The sequence below is a fragment of the Mytilus trossulus genome, chromosome 12 (genome assembly GCF_036588685.1).
Source record: "Mytilus trossulus isolate FHL-02 chromosome 12, PNRI_Mtr1.1.1.hap1, whole genome shotgun sequence".
Lineage (NCBI taxonomy): Eukaryota > Metazoa > Mollusca > Bivalvia > Mytilida > Mytilidae > Mytilus > Mytilus trossulus.
In genome coordinates, this window is record NC_086384.1 from 56,198,672 (window position 1) to 56,222,095 (window position 23,424).

The 23,424-nt window shown below is 31.6% G+C and overlaps 1 protein-coding gene across 2 annotated transcripts in view; it reads right to left on the reverse strand.

The window, feature by feature from the left end:
- Positions 1-21,538, reverse strand: part of LOC134692900 (uncharacterized) — a 130,911-nt gene extending 109,373 nt beyond the window's left edge. The window contains exon 1 of one of the 2 annotated variants that reach the window (XM_063553529.1): positions 21,473-21,538. In XM_063553529.1, the coding sequence (XP_063409599.1) occupies positions 21,473-21,523 (51 nt within the window). In that variant the 5' untranslated portion in view covers positions 21,524-21,538. Of the gene's footprint in view, positions 1-11,421; positions 11,497-21,472 lie in introns of those variants that run through there. The other variant, XM_063553525.1, reaches the window with a different exon arrangement.
- Positions 21,539-23,424: the final 1,886 nt, after the last annotated feature.

The following is a 23,424-nucleotide window of genomic DNA, read 5'->3' on the forward strand; positions in this document are numbered from 1 at the left end:
CGTATATATTCAATTTAGTCCTGGTATCTATGATGAGTTATTTTACAGGCATCTAGTTTGAAAGCTGCTCTTTTCGGACACTATTTACTTATTATATCAGCATCCCTGAGGAACACTATTTCTTTATTTACGTTATAAGTAAAAACAACATATATGATTTTTTAATTCCTTTGTCTTCTACCATAGTAAGCTGAGGTTTATATATACATCATGATGTAATACAATGTAACAAAACAAAACTAGTCTTTCAAAATGAAAACATGTTTTCGAGATATGTAATTAAATTCTCGTTTTCTTTCTCAAATTATTGTGTAATTCTAAAAAATCAAAACATCATACTTATACGAGGTAATAAAAGCTGTTGGAAGCTCAATTATAATCATTGTTTTACTGAAAATATGAAATTGAAAAACGACATTTTTATCTTTGAGAATGATAAGGAAGCTGTTTTTAAAAATTGTTTCCGCAAGTATCCAATATTATTCTCATCAGCTGTTCAATTGATTTCAAGTGGCGAAATTAAGTGTAACTTTCAATATCTCAATACAGTGAGGTAATAGTATTTGAAGATAAATTATAATATACATAACGTTTCATTGAGCTTACTTTATAAAAAGTAAAATAAGAAAAATACAAAACTCGAGGGACAATTTAAAACCGAAAGTCCTTTATCAAATGGTAAATTGAAAAGCCCTAATAAAAAAGGTGGGTTAACCCTGGTTTTATAGCCATTCACTTATATAGCAGTTGCACATAATTCCATTATACTGACAACAACGTGTGAGCAAAACAAACACACATAATAGGTACAAATGTAAACAAAAAATAGGGGTACAGCAGTCAACATTGTGTTATAATCTTAATCATTAAAAAACAAATATTTGTTAACAAAGGAAAACAAAAAGGCTTTTATCCCTTTTCTCTACGTAGAAATGGAAAATGACAAATTGCATGTAAATTTATATATCAGACATCAGATTTATATGAGTTCTGCCTTCTATTCCAAATGTCATCTGCCTCATACATTGATAAGAAAAATCAATACTTACATGTTTAAAAAATGTTTTTGGTTTAGTCAGAGGTTCGCCATGAACTACTTGGTTTCGCGTTGATAAAGATGTTTCCTAGATTTCAGTTTTGAATATTTTAAACCTTATAAAATTGTGCCCAATAAATACGACATCATTCTGGAAAAGCGCATGTTCTGTGTTAACTTAATGAACATGCACAGTAAGACCACCCTAGAGATACAGGCATCATGAGCATGTATAGAAAGGACTCCAAAAATGAATATATGCCGTATGTTATGGAAGAGACATCGATTCGGAAAGTCCATAATCACATGGCAAAATCAAATAACAAAACGCATCAAAAACGAATGGACAAGAACTGTCGTATTCCTGACTTGGTACAGGCATTTTCAAATGTAGAAAATGGTGGAATAAAGCATACAACAAAGCGTTATTTATAAATATTTCACACATAAATATAACCCACTCAAATATATGTGTACAAATTTGAATAATTTGAGAATCTTTGTGAAGAAAATTATGCCCTTATCTCTACAAATACGTAGTAAAATACTTGAATGACCTTATAGTTAATTTAATTTTCCAGATATATCTGATTTTTCGTAAAATATAAACAAATAATTTCTTAATATTTTGTTTTTATACCAGGCCCTTCACGAACCTCCTGTTTGAATGGTTAAGTTGTAATTTAACTTGCATATTTACATGCATGTACACTTACCACATGCGCATGCTTTGAAATTGATTTCCAAAGGGTGTATTGATATTTTTTTGTAAATTAGGTTGTTTTTATCAATTCCCCCATGAATTACACAATAAATGCAACAGCTGAATACATTATAAAACTGCAAACAATGAAATATAGATTAAATTCTAATAAGAACGTGTATTGATGTATGTTTCTCAATACCAAGGCATAGCGAAATGATTTCATGTTTCAAAAGCTTGGTTAATAAGTTTATTAAGAAATGGAAAATTAAATAAAAAGTGACACTACGCCATATTTATCTTTAGTTTGAGGGAAATAAATGTTATGGTATGCTTTTATAAAATTGGATAAGAGATTTGAAATCAATATTTATATCATATTACATGGTATTAGAATTGGACAGAGATGGCACGAAGCATAACATAACTGAGACGAAACTAAGCATGGACCAAAGGAATAAAAACACAACGCTTAAAACTATGCATCAGGGCCCGAGTGGTCTAAGTAGTTCGATTATAGTACATCTGAATTAGGACTGCTCTAACTGATGTTATGCTGAAGGGTGCGCTGTGACTTTCATATAAGTAAACTTAACTCTAGTGGAAAGTAATCAAACTGGAAACCATGGCACATCTTTATTTATACTGGTCGTTTGTAAAAATAAATGAATGCAATACTTCATTCTCGGCCTATAATACTAGTACAAATAAATGAATCAATGTTCATACAACTCGATCATTACTTGAATTTGTACATAGTACATAATATTTATTAATCGTTGCCATAAGAGAATTCAGAGGGACTAGGGAATTGGACCCGCTCCCATTGAACTATGTTTATGATAAATGCATATATTTTGCTAAGTGGTCTGCCTATTTTTAAATCCGAACTTGGTTGCATCTATTTTATATTTCAAATTTGTAGTCTTGTACCTTTGATATTAAACTAAGATTTCAAAATGGTGAAGATAAAATCATTCCGTCGTAAATTTCACGAACGCCATCACGAGTTGCATTGGTTGACCGGTATGGAATAACCGTTTCACAAATGACAACGGATATGTTCCTTACGTCGTAACTACCACCCCCTTCCCGTTCATGAATGTGACCAACCGACTTAGACTATTTACCGGATTTGTTATCACATAAGCAACACGACGGTGCCACATGTGGAGCAGGATCTGCTTACCCTTCCGGAGCACCTGAGATCACCCCTTGTTTTTTTGTGGGATTCGGCTTACTTATTCTTTAGTTTTCTATGTTGTGTCATGTGTACTATTGTTTTTGTTTTTTTAGACATGTCGTTGTAAATAAAGGCAACAATAGTATACCGCTGTTCACAACTCATAAATCCATTGACAAAAAACAAAATCGGGGCAACAAACCAAAACTGAGGGAAACGCATTAAATATAAGAGGAGAACAACGACACAACACCGAAATGCAACAGCACACAGAACTGTTTTTTTTATTTTCGATTTATGAATTTGACTGTCCCTATGGTATCTTTCGTCCCTCTGTTGATAACTATTTACATAATGTTTGGCTTACTAACTATTTTGATTTTAGATTCACTGATGAGTCTTTTGCAGACTAAACGCGCGTCTGGCGTATTACATTATAAGCCTGGTACCTTTAATAACTATTTATACCACTGGGTCGATGCCACTGGTGGCGGACGTTTGATTCCCGAGGGTATCACTAGTCAAGTAGTCAGCGCTTCGTTGTTGACATGAATATCATAGTTATATTCATTTTTATAAAATTATTATTTGCATTTAAGTATGAAGCATTCGAATTACTAAGGACTTTCTTATCCCGAGCACAGATAACCTTAGCCGTATTTGGCACATCATTTTTGAAATTTTAGGTCATCAATGCTCTTCAATGTTGTACTTTTTTGGCCTTCTAACTATTTTGATTCGAGCGTCACATATGAGTCTTTTGTAGACTAAACGGGCGTCTCACGTTTTTAGTTCTAACCATGGTACCATATTAACTATTGTCCCTTGTATAATGATATTAAAACAAACTGAAAACGAATATTTTTAATTGATGCCTAATCTCGTAGCTATATCATTGTAATTCGAAGACTGCGTGACAGCGGGTAGCTGATTAATATCAAGACAAATTGAGCGGTGATATCAAATAGCATCAAATGTCAATTTCAGAATCAATTTCATCGTAAAATAACATAATAATCGAGACAATACCTGCCCATTGAGTATGGAACAACTGCTCGTCAGGGGTGTTTTATGAAAACTATGTAGACTATGGCTATTAAGAAAAAAAAATGGAGGTAGTTGGGTATAAAGATCCATGAAATCAGGGAAACGAGCTGCTAACAAGTGCGTAATACGAAATTAAAATTCAATAACACATTGATTTCATACAATGTAAGATGCTTATGATGAAGATTTCTTTAAAAGAGGAAAGAAAAGAACACTTATTCAATAGTTCAACAAATGAAACAGAAAGATTAAAAACAATATACTTCCGGTTTTACTATAGTAATCTTATTACAGAACTACAAGGAAAATGTCTGTGCAAATTTCGTAACAGGATTTTAAATTTAACAAAAATCTGTTTCATTCCTTGCATCCATGCAGGGTCAATAATTATAGAAAGTACCAGGCTTATAATTTGAAACTCCATACAGACGCGCGTTTCATCTTCATAAGACTCGTCAAGATATACAAGTTTCAAAATATAAGCATGAACGTTCATTCGTTTTGTTTAGCAGCAACTTGTTTTTAAAAATTATAAATTGAATAAGAAATTTCAGATGTAATCACTAAAGGTTTTCATGAGTCAAATTCTAAGTTAGATATCTTTTGACGTAAATTTGCCTCCCTAAATGTCATAAAAAGCAGAGGTTTTGCGCTATAAAACCAGGAACAATCCAAAATTTTCTACATTTGCAAATGCATGTACCAAGTCAGGATTATGACAGTTGTTAACTTATAAATCCGTTCGTTTGATGTATTTCGTCATTTGATTTTGCCATTTAATTAGGGACTTTCCATTTGCAATCTTCCTCGGAGTTCAGTATTTTTGTTATTTTACTTTTTCAGTGTGCCTTTTTGGGTTCCGTTGGTTAATTTTGACAGTTTTCGAAGACTTTCCCTTCTTTTACCTTAGAGTTCATTATTTTTGTTTTACTTTTTGTAGTAAAGATTTTAATTCAAGTAACAAACGTACTTTTTAAAACACTTTTCCATAGCAAATAGAATGTTGGGTCTTTTTATGATTTTAAAGTGCATTAATTTTGTAACTTTTGCAATCATATAAAATAATCTATGCAAAGAATCAAAATGAAAAAGCAACATATTTTTTTCTCACAAAATCAACCTTTGAAATCATTATCAGCGCCAACAGAATTATTAATATTGCGATAGCAACCATTAATTTTTTATGAAAACAAATTTAAAGTTTATTTTAAGTTCAATTCAAATTTCAAGCCTAATTAAAGTTATTTAACAATGAAGATGACTCGCCTCAAAGGTTTTTGTCCATTCACCTGCGGAGTAGCGAGACAGGAAGTACTAGTAATAACCGATTAAATGCAAAAAGAATGAATAAAAATGTGTGTCATTTACCAAACTGCTGAACCACAAGTTTTTTTTCTTCTTCATGTAATAGTTTTACGTTTTGATATGAAAAATGTTTAAACTATATTTTATTTTATCATAAAATTTAGAAATGTGTATGCATAAAAAAAAAACTTTCATTCAAGAACATATATATACTAAATCTGTGAAGATTTTCGTAAACTTTAAATATTTAAACAAAAAGTAATAATAAAAGTTGAATGTATAAATTTTGGCATGCATTTCCACATGAATGTTTCAAGATGAAGTGAAGCTTTTAAACACATTAGAAACAGTTCAGACAAAAATTTGGGACACTGATTAAATTAATTTCCTGTATTTTAAAGGGAGCTACCATTTGATTTTTAGGGGGGGGGTCCTGCCTTTTTTTTTTAGGTTTACCCTGACTTTTATTTACCTAAATTGTCGTCCTGACTTTTTATTTGCAAGTTTCTCATCCTGACTTTTTTTTTACTCAAAAGTCCTGTCCTGACTATTTTTTCAAATTTCATCCTAGGCCCCACCCCCTAAAAATCAAATGGTAGCTCCCTAAAGGGTATAAATATTTAATTCTACAAGTGCACATAAAATACACATTTATCAAATTTGGTTATTTCAGTAAATGGCACGTGCACCAAATGCTTTTATAATTGGAAATTGCAATTAAATGCACCAATGAAGTGTTCATTTCATGTTCTACAACCTGTCAACCAATCAATACATTGACATTGTAATCAGTAGTAAGTGATTAATAATTTATAATTATTTTACCATTAGATACTATCAACATGACATTTATCAATATTAGTTAATTCTAGTATAGGCTGTGATGAATTTACGTCGACAAATACAGTATGCTTGTCACTGCGTTATGCTTAATATAAAACGTCCAATTGTTCGTGTTAATGTGATGGAGGCCCTTAACTCCTTAAAAATATGATTTTTTTTTTTAAATGACATGTACTGTTTGGTAAAAAAATGGTTCTTTCAAACCCAATTTTGAGAAGCACTTCCCCCTACATCAAATCATGGATCCAAGCCTGGTGGTTGTATCTTTACCTTTTCTGTTAAACTCTTGACTTATCTTTAATCTTCATATAAAGCTTAACACAGTAAATATTATTTCAGCGTAAGTAATGATTTAAAAGGGACAATTACAGATTCCTCATAACATTTTTTTTCAATTTTAAACCAAGGTTGCAACTAAAGGTATAATGGCTAGCTAATTTATCTCTTGAAGTTGATGTGTTTCCTTGGTTTTTGGTTTGTAACCAGGATTTGTTTTCTCTCAATCGATTTATGATTTTTGAACAGCGATATAAAACTAATGCCTTAATATTTTACACTACCATTGACTAGATACCCTTGCATTTTAAGGCTTTGTTTAAAGGATTTCTGTTCCATCATTGCTTTTAATAGCGTGACAAAAGAAGTTTTTTTTGTGATCCACTACCAATAATTTGTATAGTCCTTGTTCATACATATAGAAACATATGAGTAGTATCATGATATCATGCATGCTGTTATTTGCAGCAAGTAATTTGTGGAAGAAAAAAAAGAGAAACAGAGATAAGACGAAGATGGGTAAAAATTATACCAATTAAACATTTTGTATCCGTAACATGTGGACAGACTAAAAAATCAAGAATCATAATTGAACAGTTTGGCATGCGAATATTTTTTACAGATTTTTTCACTAAAGTTAGTATATATTTCCTACTTTTTTGCTAACACGTGCGCAAAATGGAAAAGAAATGAAATGATTCTTTGTGTACCTGTTGCTGATGTAAGTTTCCTGTATGAAATGATAAAACTGCGTAATCATCTTTATAAAAAAAATCATATTACTTACATCGTTACATATCACTAAATCATTATTCACAGAACTATAGTTATCATTTTGTAATGATGCGTATATATTAATACTAATAATTAGAACATGGAACATGTAGATTTCTCTTACATAATAAGACAACGAGGTGCACCGACTAAGGATTCAAATTAATTAGAACATGGTACATGTATAGTTTTCTTACATGATAATGCTACATGTCTGACGGAGATCATGCGGTGCACCAATTAAGGAATTAAATTAAAATAGACAGGAAATAGTTGTAGTTAACTTTGAAATGTACCTGGTACCAACTGTGAAATCAAAACAAATCAATTTCAAACATCAACTGATGAGGTAAAAGATAATGAGACAATTATCAAACGTCGGAATTGGGGTTTCTAATCAAGATCAGCATTTTACCGCACATACTTGTCATGCCTAGAGGGTTCAAGCAGTTTTAGGGAGTCAATACAATTATCTCTTATAGATATAATAATACTTTATTGTTATATAATTACATTACATGTATTTTTTAGTAGTATATGCATTAACTTATTTTTTATTGGCTGAAAACGATCACAAGAAACTCCAATATCACATTTTATGTTCGTATGAAATATAGCAGTGCTATTGGCGCTTTATATATGCAAAATGTGCTGTGGTGATCGCTTACCCAATAAAATTATAACAAAACACGAAAAGAAGCTTTCAATTCTTTTAAAAAAGAAGTTGTTAGTGACTAAAATAAAATTTAACAAAGAAATAGCTTTTTGTCGATAATAAAGAACTCGTAAAGATTTCCGAGACTCAGTTTTCACTTCTAATGACTGTGTTCAAAGGAGCAAATCTTCATTCATACGTGTTCTATAAGTTACTATTCTTTACATTTGTGGTTATGATTGAGATATGTAATTTGTTATCAAAGGTACCAGGATTATAATTTAGTACGCCAGACGCGCGTTTCGTCTTCATACGACTCATTAGTGACGCTCATATCAAAATATTTATTTAGCCAAACTAGTACAAAGTTGAAGAGCATTGAGGATTATATATTCCAAAAAGTTGTGCTAAATACGGCTAAGGTAATCTATGCCTGGGATAAGATCATCCTGTTAGAAAACTGTCGATAGGTAACAAATCTATAGATTTTCTTTGAGATTTTCCACGATTTTCCACGAAAATGTGTCCATTTTGAAAATTGAACTACAGCTAGTAACTGTTTCATATATAATAGTCATCAAAGGATTATAATTTAATACACCAGACGCGCGTTTCGTCTACATAAGACTAATCAGTGACGCTCATATAAAAAAAAGTTATGAAGCCAAACAAGTACAAAGTTGAAGTGCATTGAGGACCCAAAATTCCAATCAGTTCTCCTACGGCTAAGGTAATCTATTCCTGGAATAAGAAAATCCTTATTTTTTCCCAAAAATTCCAAGATTTTTTAACAGGAATTTATAAAACATTATTACCATATAATTGATATTCATGTCAACACCGAAGTGTTGACTACTGGACCGGTAATACCCTCGGGGACGAAACGTCAACTAGCAGTCACATCGACCCAGTGGTGTAAAAAAATATCAAAGGTACCAGGATTATAATTTAATACGCCAGAAATTTAAGAGTTGCATTTATATATCTGTACCAAGTTAAAGCAGTTATAATGACAGAGATGTTCAATCATTAAGAAAGATTGTTTTTGTAAGAGTTAAGAACATCTATTTGTTTTCGTATCAATTTCCTGTTTATGTTCTGGCTCTGCAATACAAGACCCCCCCCGCAAATAGTCAAGTCAAAGCTAAAGAAATATTGAGTAGACATCATTGACGAATCAATTTAAGATGAAGGAATTCTCTTCAAACCAACGTTAGTTACTCAAATTTTGTATGGAGTATTGAGTTTTATTTATTTTTTAGTTCAGTTTTGGTCATTCTGACTTCTCATTACATTTCAAGTCACTAGTAGCCACTTTAAGTCTGAAACGATCATTTTGGTCTGATCAAGTCTTGATTGACTTAATTTACCGCTAGAGAAAAACGTTGAGACTTTTCAGATTTTTAGACACTGTTAAGATATGTTGTGTCCAGTCTGTTCGGTAATGTCAGTAGTTATAATGTATGTATCGAAGAAATCAAAACGCCGAAGTCTATAGGGCAAACTAAAATTAAAAAATGAAGCAAACAATAGAACACAAAATTGCGGAGGATGCTGTAGTTTTGTCTCAATCGTAGGTACATTTACATAGTTCTTTTGCTTCTGAAATAGCGAATTGCATAAAAGAGACAATGAAATCCTGAACAAATTGTATACCAGTTTTCTCAATAAAGACAAAAAGAAATGAATGTGCCTGTCTTTTTTTACATCCAACATTTCTCTTTTTATAGCATATTTAACGAAAGTATTGAATTCGCATCGCTTTAAATTCTTTTAGATTGCATTATATTAAAATGAATGTAATTTATGTCTGGTCATGTCTATTGAACTGAGTCTTTTCTTTCTTTCATTTAATTAAATACTTATCCATAAAGTAAAGTCTGAGGAATTTTCTAATAAAAGTTTATGATGATTAATCAGGCACCAAACTATAAAATTGTTATAATTTTGCGCTATATTATATTGCAGGCCAGATCGACCTGCAAAATCTGCATTAATCTTCTAAAATATCATTAAGCAAGGAAAAAATCCAATATTTTATGAAGATTATTTCACGGTTTATAAGAGCGATGACTTTTTGGTCAAACTTAATTTACAAAATAATCCAGTTTTTATCGTATTAATATGAAAACAGCAATTATCTTTCTACAGTGTTTCAGATGAAAAATTACCCGCGTAAATCTCATATTTCTAAAAAGTGACAAATTGAATCTTTGAGATTTCATCAAAGTTTTAGTTTCAGTATTATCGCGGATGAACGATATCTAATGCGTTTATAATACAATAACTCAGGACCAGTTTCTTTAAATGTCCTGGTTTAGACGAGGCTGTTTTCCATTGCATTTGACTAAAATAATTTCATTATGATTTGGAAGTAGCCTACACTGTAATGAATAAATCATGAAATGTTGAACAGGTCTAGAAGTCAGACAACCCAGTTAAGAGTAGATCTGATCTGGGAACAGTATATCTATCAATATAATATATGTTCCTGATCAGATTTTTTTTTTAACTTTTATCACAAGCTGTACGATTCCTCTCAATTTTACGACATCACCTGCCATTGAATGCCACAATTCGTGTCTCCCAATTTTACGACATTGAATGTAAAGATATACGTTTTTAATATTTTTATTTCTTTTTATAAGTATTGTAGTACCTAAAGATTTTTTTATATTTCTCAGTGATAATTAAAAATTTTGCATAAAACAATTATTCAACCATTTTTTAATTGTTTTGAGCTCCATTTGCTTTAAATTTTCATGATTTTATATTCTGTAAACCCCAATCCGCACCTCTTACATGTACATTTATGACTAAATTTCAAATTTAATTTATCTCGCGGTATTCGCCTGACATTCAGTAGTGTGCACTGTCCTGACTTTGTCAAACTAGTCAGTTTTGCATATATGTCGGATATATAAGGTAACTATGCCTATACATAAGTTCTCTTTCGCATTGTTTTTACACATAAACCTTCCTAAGATTACTTCTTCGTCATTTCTTATTGTTTTCTATATCCTTCTGGCTATAAATGTGAATTATACACTAAACTTAAATTGATGAAAATACTTCAGGAAATTAATTTTTGAACAATGAGCAATACGCCAATATCTTGCAGTCCCTAGGTACAAAATCATTTGACATATTTAGTAAGATAGAATATGGATTTTAGAGGTTATATCAAGACATTATAAACATCTGTTTTGACATGAGGTTTTAAAATCTTGATTGATATGTACAATGAAAATACAATTAATTTACAATGAATATACAATTATATCCTTTAAAAAATAACCCATACATATTGTATATATAAACTATAATTTACTCTGCTAACTAATCAGATAACTGACGACTTTCAATGGTATTTATAAACGCGTTGTAACAACTGGTCAACACACAAACTCCTCAGTTTTATTTTGACAATTAATCGGATAACTGACAACTGATAATGGTATTTATAAACGCGTTGTAACATCTGGTCAACAAACAAACTCCTCAGTTTTATTTTGACAATTAATCGGATAACTGACAACTGGTAATAGTATTTATAAACGCGTTGTAACAAATGGTCAACAAACAAACTAAATTCTTACCTCTTCAGTTTTATTTTGACAATGAGGAAGATCAGGTAGAAAGTTACATCCGACCACCATTCTAAAAATCTTCTAAGAATAACCTCTCTCCTATTAACAATGCACGTGTTAATATCAAACTCAATTTGTAACAAACTGTAATAGACTAGGTAATCACACAATCATAACGTTTCCACAGTAATGGATTTATTTCCTCCTCACTTCAAATATTTTGAATGAACTTAGCGAAAGACACACTTCAAATCATCACGTATGTTATTTATCTAAAAATCAGGTAACATAGAAACTGTTTTCTTTTTAAATTGTGAATAACTACCTATGAAAAATAGTACAATACATGTAAATCTATATATCTATCTACTATAGAAAATGGTGATATTTGAGAATATGAAAATACCTTTGTTAAAATAACGAGGTTTAACTGAAGTGTATAATGAAGTTGAAAGATGATAATTTACAAATATCACAAAGTTCAAAAATTTGGGTTAGGTTTTATTTTGTTTACCTTTGTCCAAATTTAGATGGGATGAAAGTCGAAGGGAGGGGTTGAAGGTGGTACGGTGCATGATGGGTAAGTGGGGGACTGAAAAGGAGAGCAAGGTCACACATTATCAGAATGTGATAGATTTTGTGCTGTTGCTGAGATTAAGGACGTGATAGATGAGATTAGATTCCTGTATTCTTTTATGACAATATTGTCAACGATTTTTAACTTTACAAAAGTTACAATTTTCAAAATTCACTATTTCCTTTTTTTGTTTGTTAAATTTTTACACATCATGATCAACACAGCATTACATAATTAGTTTCTAACATTTATAGAAACTAACAAGATGTCACTAGTATATTTTTCAAGGACAAGGCGAAAATGTCAATGTTAGATGGGACAACAGCAAGAAGTATAAGTGAGTCTATCATGCAATATATAGTCTGCATACATTTACTAGAAGCATTCACAATGTAATAACTGGGGGAACAAATTGAAAATTCATGTAACGGTTCAGAATGCATTTGGGTAATATGATTTTTCAACTTAATGTATCTCAATGTATACAAATAAACGATCATTATGGAAAACCCACCAATTTTATTTACATTTTAGCATATACCCTTTAACCAAAGCCCTATTTCTTTTAGTAAGCAGCCACACCCTTATAAAACTAAATATCGCATAGCATTTCGAGGCTACATTATTTATGTGGAATAAGGCTTAGAAGCTTTATGATTAAAGCTGCAATATCCCAATTAAATTTGAAACGTGGAATATTGTTTCTTGTACATCTTCTCTTTAGACAACCTGTCATGTTATTCAATTTTGAATATCGTCTTGAGAATCAATTAATAAAAAAAAAAATGAAACATGTGAACAAATTATTATTATGCAAAAGATTATTGAGCTGCCTTTCGTCTTAATCACTCTTTTCTTCCTGTGCATCTGATTAAAAGAAAATAGTCCCTAGGCACACGTACAAATTCTTCAGAAATTTCATGTATATCAAAATTAGTTCGTAAATGTTTGCCATTTGAAAATCTGCGTAAATTGATGGAAGTTGTTATTGATAATGAATGTGTAAAATGTCAGGCAAGCTATGTTGTATACATTATTGTTTGACAATAATTTAATGATTGAATATTTGTGGCGCGTTTGTTTTGTCAATAAATAAACCTGAATGTCCTTCACATGTATTGTACCTAACTCATCTCGTCGATACTTAAGTACACAGAATTGAAAGTATAAGGGTCTCGCTAAGGGTACCTTACTCATCCCGTCGAGACTCAGGTATATTTTGTACACACAATTGAAAGTATGAGGGTCGCTAAGGGCTACTATCCACTTTGATAGTTAATACGACCCTTCTCATGCATCTGGGATCCTGTATTAACATTTATTTGGTTGTGTTAGTGCACAGTAGGATTATGCGGACTGATGTCCATTTTTTTTTCTACCGTAGTGTTGAATGTCTTTCTTCAACTTATTGTTTTGATTGCCTTCTGATCGGAACTTATTATTTTTCATTTGAAAACATAAACATTTTAAGTGCTCATATATTATTGACATATGATCCAATATTTGTATCTTATTGCTGGAATATAATAACCCATTTGGGAATAATATATCGATAATATTATGGATAACGAGCCGACACTATATATCAAGGAAAACTGGTTTTGTGCATTGTATAAAATATTTATCCACCATTAAATATTTATAGCGACAATATTCCATAAAGTGGTTACTTCATTTCAATTTCTTTATAGACTGTGAAACATTCATATTAAGTTATTTGTTCATATGAATTTTTCTCATCTTAAAATTTACTGAAGTACAAATATGCTATGACTAAGTTTGAATAAAGAAAGAAAACGTCAATAATTTCTGAAGTTTTCGTTTTTTCTATTTTTCTATCATAATTCTATATACTTCATTAATGATGACCTTTATTATCTATTCTACGATGAAAGTAATATTTACTTCCATGATTCTACAGAGAAATGGACCCCCCCCCCCCCCCCCAAAAAAAAAAATAGAAGAAAGAATAGAAAACATAGAGCACATTAAAAAAGAATCGAGAATAATGGACAAACCAATTAAAATAAATAGAGAAAGTTACCTACTAAATAAAAGAACACAGAAACGAAGGATCAACCATCCAGACCCTCAGCTATAGTATTAAAGAAGATTTTGAAATAAGATTATCTATTTTAGGATCATGTCACCCGGATATCCGTTTAGCTGATGCTTAATCACATTAGCGTTTTCAATCTCCCATGCAAAGTTGTCGGTCCTTGCTCTCTCTCTCGAGAGAGAGCAAGGACCGACAACTCTGCATGGGAGATTGTAGCGTTTAAAGTAAGATGTCAATTACTGAAATTAAAGTTTACAATAAATTCATTTCAAAACTGTTATTCAAACCGGCTTTTTTTAAATAAAGATCAGATTACAATATTTCCCACCATTAATAATGTATTTGATTGAGGGATATTTTATAACTATTAAGTTCGAATATAAGACGACTTATTAAAAAAGAAACAGCAAGCCACCACCCCTAAAGAAGACAAATGAGTATAGCTTAAACACTGTTTGTTTCAACAATTTGTCCCTTTTTAGAACCTTTTACTCATGTGTATCCGTTTCTTCAGATTTCTTCATTGTAATATTTCCAACTGAACGTGGATTAATAAAATTTGATATACATTTCCATGGGTTTTGATAGATTTACAGCGTTAAAGACAGTGCATTGTCGTATCTGGGACCAATGATGTATATTCATGTGTTTCCTCATGCACAGTCGTACTAAGCCGTGAACAATGGTTCCAGGCTAGAGGGTCATATAGTCTTGTCGATTGTTGAACAGATTAGGATTTCATTGTTGTTTTCAAACGCGGTATATGTTAAAATTAAAGTAATATAGTAAAATACTTTGGCTTCGAGTGCACTAGTTTATGTTTTTAAAAATTGATCGATATTGCTGCAGATGGATTGATAATAAAATAAAACGTTGTTAGCTTCATGACATCAAGTTTATAGAGACCGTATTAACTCTTATTATCTAGAACATTTTATAGTACATTTTACACTGATAATTAAGATTTTTTTCTGGACTATTTTTTTTTCTGTTTGATTATAGGTTTATGCCGAATGGAAACATATATACATAGATTTAAAAAAAAACTTGCATCTCTTTGGGGATGTCAATCCAGGAAAGTGGACGGTAAGAGGTAAACAAGAAGTAGAATTTTTTTTTTGACTTTAGGATTACGTAACTTAGTACATACATATGATACGAACATGATTTTTTTTTCTATGTAGCATTTTTTTATATTTTTATTTTCAAAGATCAGCTGATTTGCATACAAGCCTATGGAGCAGTCAATTACAAGACTGCAACCTGAATACATTTACTACTACATCAGCTCTCCATTGATTGAGATAAAAAGGTCTCTGTAAGACAATGAAATATCACAAAGACGGAGAGACAACGTCTTAATTAACGAGCTAGTACACTCTCTAACCCATTAGTCAATTCGTATAATTAAAAGAAAAGTTTCCTATTTTTCATATAGTAATCCGAATTTCTTCCCCGAAACCTAATCTTAACGGATTACGCCGGGAAATGGATGTTTTTGATCAAGCGAAAGGTTGCTCAAACGTAAAATCTAATCTTGGTTCCGTTTCTTCGATCTGGATATTAATGTCATAAAAATGAAGCCAGATAAATTTCTTGTAAATTGTTTTTCCGATTTCTAGTTCATCTGATAATTGCAATATTCTGTAATAATTTTATAATCATATCTTAACATGCTTGATTAATCTGAGATGATAAAGTTGATAAAGAGGCTATCTATCTTCTTTGTTTGTGTTTTAAAACTAAATCAATTATTAATAATATCGCAAAAAATTTGGAAATTTCATTAATGCTAAATTGTTTTTACATAAAAATATGTTGGTAAATATAATATTGACTACCATGTGTATGATACTTGAAATAAAGCACATTTCTGTTAAAGTAACGAACATTCATCTTGTTATTTTTTACAATTTATTTTTTTTGGGGGGGGAGGAGGGGGTATGTTTATTCTAATAAATAAATCGATTCTTAATATTTTAAGGAAACAGCTAAATACAAAACATGTAAGTAGTTTAATGAGTCAAGTGAAACAGTATTTTGTTTCCACTATAAATTAGGATTCAAAAAGAGAGAAAGCATGCAAGATTTTTTTATCCCCCACAATAGATGAATGGTCCTATTCGATAATCTTTCCTTTTTGAGTTTTTAAAAGGACTAAGCTGTTTGATAGGATATCTCATTTATCATACTTTATTTTTTCTTCATTTTAGCCTTTTCCGGAAATACCGAAATGAATCAATGAATATTTGACATTTGATAAAAATAAGACTATAATCCTGAAACATTATATCTTTCAAAGAAAATCTGGAAACATTATATTCCAACCATTAGACGATTCAGGTGTAAACTAGACTGAGTCATTTTAAGAGCAATAAATGGAAAATAGGAATAGGAACAAGAACATTACTTTAAAGAAATAATGCAATAAGAAAGACAAATGAAGCGATAGAGATATAAGGAAGACAGCTTACCCCCAACAAATACATTACAAATTGAGAATGGAAATGAGACAACAACCCCACAAAACATCTTAAGGTAAACAATGAGTCTTCAATACAGCAAAATATATTAGCATCCTGAGGCGGGCTTCAGCTGGCCTCTGAATAAAGATTTATATGTAGTTCAAGTTGAAAATGATGTAACTGGACGCAAATCGTCATCACAATCATATTTGTAATGATATCGAGTTTAAATAAGACAGCAACCATTTGATTTTCGGGGGGGGGGGGGGGGGGGGGGGGCTATGTTTTTTTTCTGTGCAAACTTTTTTTTTCGTCTTCGGCGACGAACAATCTATTTTTTTAACGACAAACCGAAAACATTTTTTTTCTTTCAATTTTAGCATTACATATACATGATATAGTGGCAGCTGAGGGTGAAACAAACATATTTTTTTTTCTCAGGGTCAAAAACAAATTATTTTTTTCACCAAAACCTGGAAACAAACTTTTTTTTCCAATAAGAAACATAGCCCCCCCCCCCCCCCCCCCCCCCTAGAAAAGAGGATATCTTATTACATTTGTAGAAAAGGCTCTAGTAGGGTTTAAAGATAAAGCTTCCATATATTGTTTCTTGTAAATAAATATAGGAAGATGTGGTATCAGTGCCAACGAGACAACTCTCCATCTAAGTAACAATTTGAAAAAGTAAACCATTAAAGGTCAAGGTACGTTTACAGGCCGAAATACATGTAAGCTTGAAACTCATAAGTAAAGGGAAATGTAGTAATACACCAATGAGACAGTAAACGGATTGACACAAAATTAATCTAAGACCCACGACAGACAATTTTTTTTTCTATTATCATAAACTCTCATTTGAGGCCAAAAAGAACATTATAAATTTAACCCTTCAAATGTATCCATGGAATCAACTTTAACTAATTTCTTGATTAACTCTCCAAAAACTAACGAAATCTAGACGATGATGAAATAGAAGTAATAACAAAAAGCACATAACATTTGCATTCAAATGGCTATAAATTTAAACATTATTAAAACATAACATATAATTTACACTATCTAAAATGTCAAGAGGATAATTCTATAAAAACGTCCGCCATTTTCACAAAATTAAACATGTCAGAGTTATGTGAGCTTCACGTCACAATGATAAAATGATACTGACAAGTTTGCGTCTTAATTAGAAAATTTGCATTACGAGTTAATGTGATGAAACTGAATGTATTGTATTTTAAGAGCTCGATGACTTAGTTATAGAGAATCTTCATTTTAAGAAATGTCTCTTTAACATTGAATGAAGTGTTTTTGTCAAAGATAGAATTTCTTGTGGTAATTTGATTTCCTTTTAAGAAAGATATTCACGATCCTCTTTAGATCTTGTGAAACTTTATCATTTTATAAGACTTCTTAGAAGTCAAATGCTTTTATTATTTTTCATTTTATTAATTTCGTGAATGAAATTTGCTCCCGATGTGTTCGTTTTGTCTGTTGTTGCATTTTTTGTTTTTCTCTTACAATCTCGAAATATTTTGGAAGAGAAAAATGTCTAAGCATTTCAAAAATAGTATTATACGAAATATGCAAAAGTTAGTAATAGGGGGCCTAGAAAATTAGAATGGGGAGGCTGAGTCCGATCCGGATTACTCTAAAGTCTGGTGGTCATTTTTAGGCCATCAACGGATGGTCCAAACAAAAAATAAAAAGGTTATCAGACGTTTGAGCTATCTCGGACTAAGGAAGGGGGTATCAGTTTAATTTGTCGTGATTTTTATGTGATTTTAAAGAAAATGAAGGAAGGTATTTTTCCGCAAATAATGTCATTCGTCCAAATAACCAATCAATTATAAGGGACTATGAATTAAAGGGCAGAAAGGTAAAAGAATAGAAACTAGGCAAGATATGCATATTACTTGGCGGCTAATATACAACTGAATTAACTGGCGGCAAAGATGCAGAGTACCAGGCCACTACAGATATGAATTACCTAGGTGCGATAGATGCGAATTAACTTGCACTAGCAAAGGCAAATGGAATGAAATTTACAAATTACAAGGCAACAGAAAGCATTTTGCATATCCATATATGCAGAAACGCATTAGCGCCTCTGGATAGATCTGCCACGTTACTTACTATAATATTGACGAAGCCTTTATTAATTAAACGTTTATTATCACTTAAAACTTATTGTACATGTAGACAAAAAAGTGCATACAATCATATTTGTATACACGACTTATAAAAGGGACCATTCATGAAATTGAGAATGGAAATGGGGAATGTGTAAAATAGACAAAAACCTGACCATAGAGCACACAACAGCCGAAGGCGATCAACGGATCTTCAATGTAGCGAGAAACTCCCGCACCAATAGGAGTCCTTCAGCTGGCCCCTAAACAAATTGGATGTGGCAAGGTTAAACATGTTAGCGGGATCCCAATCCTTCCCTCAACATGGGACAGTGGTATAACAGTACAACATAATAACGAACTAAAATCAGTTAAAAAAAGGCTTTAGATGGATTAAAAATCAAGTGGACGGGGTATACTTCAGTCTTGTACATCCCAAAAACAAAAAGACACTAGACTGACAGCTAGTTCAAAGCCTCTTACAACTGATCAAAAATCTTAGAAATCATGCATCTTAGACTAATTATCAGTGGAAGCAAGAAACATGAACACAGCATATTTAAATCAAAACCAAGGAGGAGAAAGGGAAAAACATTATAAAATGCAAAAGAAATAATACGGTATATGAATTCGTTTAGAGAGTAGCACAGTTTATATTTCTTCACCAACTCAGTCCTTTCTTATATGTGTTTGATACATCAAGGTCAGAACAAACAGGCAGTGTAATAGTAAACGTTAATAATTTCAAGCCTTTCATAATTGAACATATTCAAATACTTGTATATTTTACCTGCATATAAGAAAGAGGGACGAAAGATACCAGAGCAACAGTAAAACTCATAAATTGAAAAAAAAACCTGACAACGACATGACTGAAAATGAAAAAGACAAACAGATTAATAATAGTGCATAAGAAACAACATAGAAAATTTAAGACTCAGTAACACGAACCCCACCAAAACCTGGGGGTGATCTCAGGTGTTCCGGAAGGGTAGTCAGATCCGACTCCACATTTGCTCATTTCCATTCCATACAATGATATTTTTTTGGGGTAGAAGTTTATGGCAAAAGAAAACTAAGTGACATTTTAGAATCAGTCCAGGGGGTCTGCATATCAGCCTTTGAACCGTCTTGGGTTGATAACTTGTCATATCAAGGTTTATTACTACAACTAGTAAATTATTGAGGGACAGGAAAGTTTGGTTCAGTCTTTATCTATATCAGACCTCGAGCCTTCTGTTCTTTAACTGATATCGTGACTTGGGAATAGAACTAGTATATTGTCGATGTTGTATTCAGTGTTGATAGTTAATAAATCACTCATGATTGCAGTATTCGAGATACCTTTTACTCTTCAGCATCCAGTACACCGTGCTCGGGGAGGAAGGATTCTCTCTATGGAATTTACGGAATAGAGCAAAATGTGTCAAATAAAGACAGAATATGGAGTTATGTGTACAAAAAATAACGATTACAGAGTAAGGAATTAATAACAATTGGCAAAACAAATGAAAGAAAAATAGAGAGTGCATGTATATTTAAAACAAATAGAATTGAATTGAAGACCCCTTCCAGATCCGCAGGAAGCAAAATATTACAACATTGGTACTAAACTTGTCATCTTTACTAAAGAAATAAGAGTTAGTTCTAATGTTTTGTGTTGGAGTTCCTGTGTATATGCTTCCATTATTGGAAAGACATTATGTCTTCGAAGGTTTAATCATAATGTACTTTAGTAATTCGCCTTTTCAGAATCTAAAGGACTGTGTAATTTTATTGTTTGTACACCAAAATGAAAATAACGTTACGTCATTGGTAGAATTTCCATTTTTTAGAGCGTGTTAAACAAATCGCGTTTTGGGGTACGTTTTTTAAATAACACCCAGATTGCATTCGATTCTGAATATACATGCAACAAAAGGATACAATATAAAAATTTGAAAATTATGAAAATAAAACTCTAAACACTTGTTAAAGAACCAGTTTAAATCTGAAAAGCTCTTTACATTCAAACTTAATGCAGGAAAAGAGGCCACTATATACAAGAACGTACTGCTAAATAAAACATGGCTGTATTTTCCTACTACCGGTAGTAGGACCCTGATTGGAGGACCCATCTAAGCATATATTCCATGTATACACATGATTTAAACTATACTATACCCCTTGAGTAGGTGTTTCACACCACATTTCCTTATCTTTTATGTAATAAATAAAATATTTCTAAGAACTGAAATATTAAAGACAATATTGTTAATATTTATGTTTTTGCTAAATGTTTGCATACGGGTACACTCTTAATGCATATATTTTCGGATATACATCTTTTTGAATCTTCGTTGGCCGTATAAACATACCTGTGAAAAAAAGGGGGGGGGGTCAGAATGAAATCTTCTAGCTTTTATTCCATTTAAACATAACTCTTGTCTTTGATATCTATATTTAAATTTAATCTCCAAATTGACAAAACATGTGACAAAACTGCAATTTTCAAAGAAGCTGTCAGTAACATCTCCATTTTAGTCACATGTCACATGGTTTAAAGTGTCTATATGTAAGGAAATAGTTGTTCGTAACTCAAAGTTAACAACTAAAGCTGTGGCACTGTCAATTGGAATCAAGAAGTCGTTACACTGCCTCTTTATTGATAATTATTTATACAGAGGCTATTTACCGACAATTTACACGCAATTTACTGCATATTTTCCATGTTCGATAATAATCAATCGACTAAGGAAAATCATCAGATTGCGTTTTATTTTGAGATTTAAATATCAAAATAGAATAAAACAAGAAAATTCAAAAATAAAACTTTGTCAATTTTAAATCTTACCTGATTTTTACACCTTGGAAGATCAGGAAAGAAGTTACATCCGACCACCATGGCTATAGATGATATATATTTTCTTCACTAAAAAGTATTTGCCAGTGACGACACTCACAATTTATAATTATTGATAAAACACCTATCAGGCAAAGAAATTGTCAATTTGAAATTAATACCAAATAACGAAGTTTGTTTTTAGTATCTCTGTATCAATATCTCCAGTCCGATCCGATAAACAACTTTTTTTTTACAGAATGATTCACAATAAACTATAACTTTTTTCACTAAATAATATCCTTTATTTTTTTTCTCAATAGATTCCTATATATGTGTTTGTGTCTGTTGTCAAATGTTATAAACAGAAACACGTGGTGACATATTGACATAAATTGAAACTTAAAAGTGTAAAAATCCAATTTTCAACCAATTATGGTGATTTAGAGAAGTTCCGAAGTCTCGATAGATGCTACTCTCTATGTGATCTCTCTCCCTCTCTAGATCCATGCGATCCGATAATACAACCTTAGGATTCGACTAACAACCAACTTAATTTATTGATCACCACTATTAACCTGGAACACGCGACTATGATACAATGGATCATGGATAACCAACTCAATTATTTATTTCCTTACTATTTATACAGGTAGCATGAAAAGGCCAATAAATACACAAGGGAATTTATTGTTTTTAATGTCAAAACAATTGATAATTACGGAATGATAAAAGACAAATGAAAAAGATAATACTACAAGAGATGCAATGCTGGGGGAGAGAGAGAGAAAGAAAAGAGAGAGATAGGGAGAGAGAGTACCAATTTTCCAGGTTCACGGAAAACTTGCATATTCATGCATTTGTGGATTTATGAATTCGTATTTTTGGCAAAATCTACATTCAATCCTTTATTCGTAGAAAATTTGAATTCGTGGATCCCATGTACCCACAAAATCCACGAAAATTGGTATCCAACGAATATTAATGAAATTGCATTACTGTACTTAAGTCGATGTTTATAAAAAGATTTTTTCTATAAAAATTTGAATTAATCACTTGTCAAAATTGTTAGCGGTTTTAACAGCTAATTGGGCAGATGTAAAACATTGTATGTTTCTGTATCACTGAAGGCGACCTCGTGCATTCTGTAATTTTAAAATAAAATATAATTGGTAGTTTGTTCACTGCAAAAACATCTTAAAAATTAACAGACACTATAAAAATATTATGAAATAATTACTGCCTTCAAAACTCTGGCACGCGACTTCTGTATTTCTGTTAGCCTATCGTCTGCACAGCACGTGATGAGGTCTGCCCAGGTGTACTGTATTTTTATTTTTGAAAGGTGATTAGAGCATAAAAAATTATCTTTTGAATTTTTTATTATAGGTTAACAAGCGTTTGTTTGTATACTCAAGTAAGACGCAAGTGCCATTGAAATGAACTTGAGATCAAAACATTTGTATTTTATTTTGTAGACTTATAGATATATACAAAAGTATTTCGTTGTAAAATTTATTTTATTGCATTGCCTCAAGTTCTCGCGAAGTATGAAAATATTTTTTTGAAATTGCTTAATTTTTATTTCAAATTACAAAATGTAATAAAGTTAGTTTGTTTCATGCGGGTATAGATATGTGAAAGAACTATATAAACGAAGAATATTCTGAAAATATAATTGAATTACGATAACAAATGTTTCTCTATATAAATGGCAAATGAAAACGATCGCAGGAAACCTCTTATCTGAAATTGAGTCATGCTTGTTTTAACGTCCAGTGACAAATATTTTAGGCATATTCAAGAAGAGAACAAAAACACAATAAGCACACGCGGCAGTTTCTGCAAGGTATATTTAGGTCAATAGGGATGAAGGGCGGTAGACGACAACTTAGAAATATTGGTAGGGAAAAGTCCATCCATCCAGAGCTGTTCAAAAGCGACTAAAGGCACTTAGACGTAAT